Source organism: Lynx rufus, unplaced genomic scaffold (assembly GCF_022079265.1).
Source record: "Lynx rufus isolate CCGP_SWC_20201006 ecotype Redwood Valley unplaced genomic scaffold, mLynRuf1.p SCAF_13, whole genome shotgun sequence".
Classification (NCBI taxonomy): domain Eukaryota; kingdom Metazoa; phylum Chordata; class Mammalia; order Carnivora; family Felidae; genus Lynx; species Lynx rufus.
In genome coordinates this window covers 42103316-42110554 of record NW_025814827.1, presented here as the reverse complement: position 1 = coordinate 42110554, position 7239 = coordinate 42103316, and the positions used below count along the sequence as shown (strand labels likewise).

Below are 7239 nucleotides of genomic sequence, written 5' to 3'. Positions count from 1 at the left end.
CATGTCTGGGGCAACCGAGTAACTAAAAGTTAATACATATTAACTAGGGATTACCTACTAAATGTACTTAACTAGCACCAAACACTAGTGACTCAGACACTCAGCTAACACCTATGTGAGGGATCATCTGTGTACATTTCTACATACAGATTCCCAGTAATAACTACAACTATAATACAGCAGTAATAATTACAAGAGTCATAGCAGTAGTAAAAATAACAATTGTAGGGGCGCCTGGGTGGCGCAGTCGGATAAGCGTCCGACTTCAGCCAGGTCACGATCTTGCGGTCCGTGAGTTCGAGCCCCGCGTCGGGCTCTGGGCTGATGGCTCAGAGCCTGGAGCCTGTTTCCGATTCTGTGTCTCCCTCTCTCTCTGCCCCTCCCCCGTTCATGCTCTGTCTCTCTCTGTCCCAAAAATAAATAAACGTTGAAAAAAAAAATAACAATTGTAAAGATTAAAAACATGCCAAAATAATAAAAGAAACATATAAAGAAGTTTTTGCAGATAAAGAAGTAGAGAAAGATAATTTATTCATTTTTCTTTTCAAATTTGCATGAGAAGAAGTAGTGAAGAGAGGATTTAAATGCATGTCTTCCAGATTGTAGATGTCATGCTTTTAACCAGTGATAGAGACAAACAAGGGGTTTGCTCTTTAACAATTAAAGACCTACGGTTTCTTTATACAGAACTTCAAATACAGTAAGAGTTCATTCCTTAAAATGTCCATTCCTTAAATTGTCATTAACAATTTAAACACCTACTGTTTCCTAATACAGAACTTCAAATACATTAAAAGTTCATTCCTTAAAATGTCCAAATAAGAGATTATCTCTTTGGAGGCATCATCTACAAAGTGGGTTTTGAATTTATATGTCGAGTTCTATGGTGTAATGGTTAGCACTCTGGACTCTGAATTTATGTGTTGAGTTCTTATCTTCTTAATGGCTGCTTTTACTTCTTGATTCCTTAATGTATAAATAATAGGATTTAATAGAGGTGTGAAAATTGTATAAAACACAGAAAGAATTTTATCTACCGAGTATCTGCTGAAGGGCCATACATAGATAAAGACACATGGGGCAAACGATAAAGTCACAACCGTGATGTGTGCCGAGAGAGTGGAGAAAGCCTTGGCGGAACCACTAGCAGCACGGTGCCTGACTGAGTGTATGATGACCGTGTAGGAGACAAGCAAGAGGAGGAAGCAGACCAGGGACAGGAGGCCACTGTCAGCAATGACCAGCAGTTGTAGCATGTAGGTATCCTTGCAGGCGAGTTTGATCACAAGGGGAAGGTCACAGAAGAAGCTGTCCACCACGTTGGGACCGCAGAAAGGCAAATTCAACATGAAAGCCATTTGACTAGATGAGTGCACAAATCCAACTGTGTAGGAGGATAGCAGCAGCCCACCAAGCACTCGGGGGTTCATGATGGACATGTAATGGAGGGGTTTGCATATGGCAACATACCTGTCTATTGCCATGGCTATAAGCAACATCATCTCACTCCCACCTAGGAGGTGGATGAAGAACATCTGAGAATAACATCCCCACCAAGAGATGGTCTTCCGCTTTCGGAGGAAATCCACAATCATCTTAGGGGTAGCAGAAGAAGCCAAGATCATATCCATACAGGAGAGATTGATAAGCAGAAAATACATTGGTGTGTGAAGGCGTGAGTCAAAGGTCACGGTGACCAAGATGAGAAGGTTTCCTAACACAATCCCAGCATAGACCACAGAGAATCCTAGGAAGAATAAAATCTGAAGATTCTGAGATTTGGAAAGTCCCAGCAAAATGAACTCAGACACCACTGAATGGTTCACTCTTTCCATGTTATCAACTTTATGTCATCATAATCAAAATGAGTAAGAATTGTGGGCAGAAAAGTTGTGTTTATACAAAGGATGGTTCATGTTGGTGTCTAATTTTGATACTCAGACAGGTGAACTTAAAGCACCTCCCACTTTTGGGAAATTTTGTTGGTCAGTGATATCGTAAATGGCCCAAAGCAGTGTACCAAATAGCAAGGAGAATTCAGAATATACATCTCTGAAAGACAAAAATAAAAACAGCACATGAAATCACAACCATACAGACTGTGAACTTGGATTCCAAAGACCTCAATACAACACCTAGCTGAGTTACTCACTGGGCAGCATATGACAACGACCTCCTTCTGAGGGTTACATTTCCTCCTCAGTAAAATAAAAAAAAATCAAATTCCATGGTATTGAATGCCTCTTTGTGCTATAAAGAGTCCATAAATAAGACAATGGTAAATAAATCTCCTAAATAAGATAAGATCATGGTCGGTTCTACATTTACAGAATAATACTGAATTTCTTAACCTGGAAATGATGTATGCAGAAAATATAGAAAGGATTCTAAAGACTCATATTTTGAAAGAGATTCTGGTAAACAAATATTAATTAATACCTTAAATTAAGTCTTACTTCTAAGCTTCTATCTCCTGAAAAATATATCTCTTCTCCTCCCTGCTCCATTTTTTTTTATATATATGAAATTTATTGACAAATTGATTTCCATACAACACCCAGTGCTCATCCCAAAAGGTGCCCTCCTCAATACCCATCACCCACCCTCCCCTCCCTCCCACCCCCCATCAACCCTCAGTTTGTTCTCAGTTTTTAACAGTCTCTTATGCTTTGGCTCTCTCCCACTCTAACCTCTTTTTTTTTTTTCCTTCCCCTCCCCCATGGGTTCCTGTTAAGTTTCTCAGGATCCACATAAGAGTGAAACCATATGGTATCTGTCTTTCTTTGTATGGCTTATTTCACTTAGCATTACACTCTCCAGTTCCATCCACGTTGCTACAAAAGGCCATCCCTGCTCCATTTTTGAATGAATCCCTCACAGCTCAAGCTAGTGCCAGTGATGGTCATTGTACACTAGCAGAGTCAAACCATGTAATTTATATATGTGTGTGCATATATAGAGATATATGTTTATATTTATCAGTCATGCATAATTCATTCACTCAATATTTAACATTATTCACATCAAATGCCTCTTCCAGGAATTTAAGCAAGATATACCAAGAATATAGAAAGTTCACAGCCAAATGGAACTGAGATTATTTCCTTTTCAGTGTGTCTTCATTCATTCACTTGTGTATTGCTATACAGAGGACCACTGGTTAGCTTGTGCATGTTTATTTATCACAGCTTCAAAACGATAAAATGAGGTAATTGAGGTAACTGACTGATGTCGGTAATAGAAATACCATTATTTCAGTACAGTCATCTAAATTCATACCATAGCTTTCCCATCAGCCCATCCTTATAACAACACTGGTTTTATTGGCTTTGTTCTAAAAAAAAATATTTTCAACCGTAATAGTTCCTCAATTATCTAGGTTCTTAAAAAGCTCCTGCAGTAATTAAAGCCTTCCTTTTGTGCCACTGTTTTTTTTTTTTCTTTTTTTACCAGAGAGGGGAAAATACTTTCATGGGAAAGTGCCTCATGTGAATCCCAGGAATAGCCTTGCATCTCCTTTTCCCATATTGCCATCAATTTCCTGCAATTTATGCTCCCAATCATCAGAAACAGAAGGAAGAAGCATCATAATGTTGTACAATCTGTTTCTCTGAGGCAATCTCATGGGTACATTTATCCAACTGGGGATGTATTTTTTTCTACATAAACTTGTTCTCTGGCCAGTTTCCTACTCTGAGAAACTTGGACTGATGCAAAGTACAAAGTTACATTAAGTACTTAAAGTTACTTCCATGTTAAGAAAAGTTGTATCTCCTTTCAGTTTTATGGCTAATATTTAAAAGATCCATACTAACGCTTTGAAATCCCATTTTTGAAACTGCACTTGAAGAGAACACGATAGACTTCAAATATACATGAAATAGTTTATATACATTCTTGCATCTGACTAATGTCTATTGAAGGAGTGAATGAATGAATAAAATATATTATGAATATTCAGGATCTAGATTAAAATCAGTGTTAAAGCAAAATCCATGTAAATTGGGAATTTTAAGCATATTTATTTTAAAATGTCAAATTGGATGTTAAAGCACTTTTAAACAGAAACAGAATAACCATTCCAATAAAACTGTTAGAAATATTTATTTTTCCCTAATTTATTTTTAAAAAGGATCCAAGTAGCTTATGTGAATGGAAAAGAAAACATGGCACACAGAGCAGCAGGATAACTGTTAACAGTCTGTTTCCTGGATATCCTCTGAGAACAGTAATATACACATTAGTACATTGTGTGTGTTCTTTGCGTGTGTGTGTTGTTGTGGGTACTAGTATGTGTTTACATTTATATGCTTTTTTATTAAGACCATAGTATTCACTACTATTTATTGAGAGAATAGTGTTCATATGCATAGTTATTTTCTTTGGGTTGTCAATACATTAAATATATATTTCTATGAGCACATGAAAATCCAAAACATTTTATGGCTATATCGAATTGCATTTTGTTGATGATACATAATGTAATTCCCCCACAAATACAGTTTATCTTTAGGAATTGAGCATTCTCATAAGAATTCTGTTTTCATCCTGTTATTGTCTTCTTAAGAAACCTGCAGTTTCATAACTCCCTTATCAATCCCAAGTTCACCAAGGCCTTCACAATAAGCCTCTCATCCACCCTAAACATCCAATACTGTTTTATAATAGTGCAAAAATTCAACTTCTGTTTCAGTAAAAACAAATTCATGGTTTTCTGAATTCCTCATTCATTTTTTTCTATCCTTACATGTTTTCATGTCCACAAATTCCTCTGTCCATTTAACCATATCCTTTAAGACACCTCAAGGTCTCATCTATATAATAAAACTTTCCTTAGTGTAAAACCTATAACAATTTCCAGTGTATTTATGGTCCGTTTAATGTGATCTACCATTTACCTATTCTCCAGGTATACCATGTGCATTAGGTACCAATATTCTGAAATTGAAGGAACACAAGAAAATGAGCTATGTAAATCTCTTCTAATCTGAGGTCTCTCATTTCTAGTGTTGTGATTCTTTCCCCAGATCAATTTTAAGCTCTTTGAAAATAGACAAATTACTCTTATATTCTCCATAATACATGTTATTAAGGCCACCAATACAGATGCTAATGAAATGAATGAAAGCAGACAGGAATTTTAAAAATACTTGGAAAAATGCATCAGTGATATGTAACTGTGCCATAGATAGGTTTATTGAAAGTCAAAGAATTTTTCTACTTTTTATGGTTTTTATTTTGTTTTCATAGTATAACTTGCACTAATCTATAATTTTCCTTTAAACCACATTCACATATAAGTTTCTAACTCTAAACCACCTATACCCCCCCCCACACACACAATCTTGTGTGGAGGGGGCAAGGGGTGACAGAAAAAGAGAAAAAGTTCATGTTTTGAAAGGAATCATTTTGATTACCTGCCTAGGATCCCCTTTCCCACAGAAATTTCCTTAGCTTTCTTCTTTCTATAAGGAACTTTCTAACTATATAAAATGGCTGAGGAGAAAAATATATAAACTTTGAAATCAACATTTTAATTCTAATGCATAGACTCATGTGCAGAAAATACAGTTGAACTGAGTACTAGAAGTAGAAACTTACTTGCAGGATATCACAGGCATCAAATTATGAAACCACAAATTATGACTGATCTATGAGTTGCTAGATCTACAGAACACAATGTGTCCAATTACCTGAGAATATATGAGTGATTTACTCTATTGAAATGTATTTTTAAAAGTGCTTGTAATCTTAATACAAAAGAATATGAAATAAAAGCAATTATGGGTTAGGTCAGGTTTGCCAAAAATCATGTTCTTGTCCACATGATATTTGTTAATTGAGCTGATGATGTTTGTTTGTTTGTTTGTTTGTTTAACAGAACAGGATAAACTGAAGTGTTAGGTTGGGTAGGTTTATCAGCCTGACAGGGAATAGCACATTTCTTTGAAAACAAAAGCAAAGAATTCATTCGGCCACTTACTTCTTTTTTTTTTTTTTTTTTTTAATTTTTTTTTTCAACGTTTATTTATTTTTGGGACAGAGAGAGACAGAGCATGAACGGGGGAAGAGCAGAGAGAGAGGGAGACACAGAATCGGAAACAGGCCCCAGGCTCTGAGCCATCAGCCCAGAGCCCAACGCGGGGCTCGAACTCACGGACCGCGAGATCGTGACCTGGCTGAAGTCGGACGCTTAACCGACTGCGCCACCCAGGCGCCCCACGGCTACTTACTTCTTGAGGAGTCACTGTTTGACATGGATTGACAATGCTCTCAAATGTTTATTGGTGATGATATGGACATTATGAAGTTTGAAATGGAAACTCTTAGGAACCTCCAAAAAAAAAAAAAAAAGAAAAGAAAAAAAGAAATGGAAACTCTTTAACAAAAGGAAAATAACATCACTTGAAGTATATCAAAGCGTACTCAATTATTTAATTTGCCCCATGCTATCACACTTATAATGTGAATATGCTGTACTTTTTTTTTTTTAATTTTTTTTTTCAACGTTTTTTTTTTTTTTTATTTATTTTTGGGACAGAGAGAGACAGAGCATGAACAGGGGAGGGGCAGAGAGAGAGGGAGACACAGAATCGGAAACAGGCTCCAGGCTCCGAGCCATCAGCCCAGAGCCCGACGCGGGGCTCGAACTCACGGACCGCGAGATCGTGACCTGGCTGAAGTCGGACGCTTAACCGACTGCGCCACCCAGGCGCCCCATATGCTGTACTTTTATGACAACTAGAGTGACAATGCCTTCTAGAATTCTCTAATGTTATCAGTGTTCAGCTTCTAAAGGACTTTTCACATCTGATTCTGCATATTAACAATGGGATTAAAAGCCAATATCTAGAAATGGTTCTATATTTTTTTAAGGCAAGTTAAAACTTCCTCTATGACTTACCAGTTTTACAGTGTTTTAGAACATTACTTGAGTCAGACACACTGAAACCTGGAGTGCTTCTCTTTCCAAAAATAATAGTATTTCCCGAAAAGAATGACAAAAATATTTTCTCCTAAAATAGTCATATATATTGAGAGAGTGGTCATAAATAAGTGACGTATTTTGAGACCTAACAATACTCAACTGATGATCAAATACCAATGGGAATTATTAAAGATGCCATGTTGTTTTCCCTGAATTACAAGAGAAAACTTTTTCTGGAATTGCATACTTACCAAAACTAGTATGTTTACTTATTATGGACAACAGTTAGGAAGAGGAATATAAAACCCACT

The 7239-nt window shown here is 36.6% G+C and overlaps 1 protein-coding gene across 1 annotated transcript; it reads right to left on the bottom strand.

The window, feature by feature from the left end:
• Nucleotides 1-881: 881 nt before the first annotated feature.
• On the bottom strand, nt 882-1841 carry LOC124508146 (olfactory receptor 4K13-like). The gene has a single exon (XM_047074562.1). It carries the CDS (start codon nt 1833-1835, stop codon nt 882-884), a length of 954 nt encoding a protein of 317 aa, XP_046930518.1. The 5' UTR covers nt 1836-1841.
• Nucleotides 1842-7239: the final 5398 nt, after the last annotated feature.

Excerpts from the sequence above, each read along its gene's own strand:
- LOC124508146 (XM_047074562.1), bottom strand. The coding sequence starts at position 1,835 with ATGGAAAGAGTGAACCATTCAGTGGTGTCTGAGTTCATTTTGCTGGGA.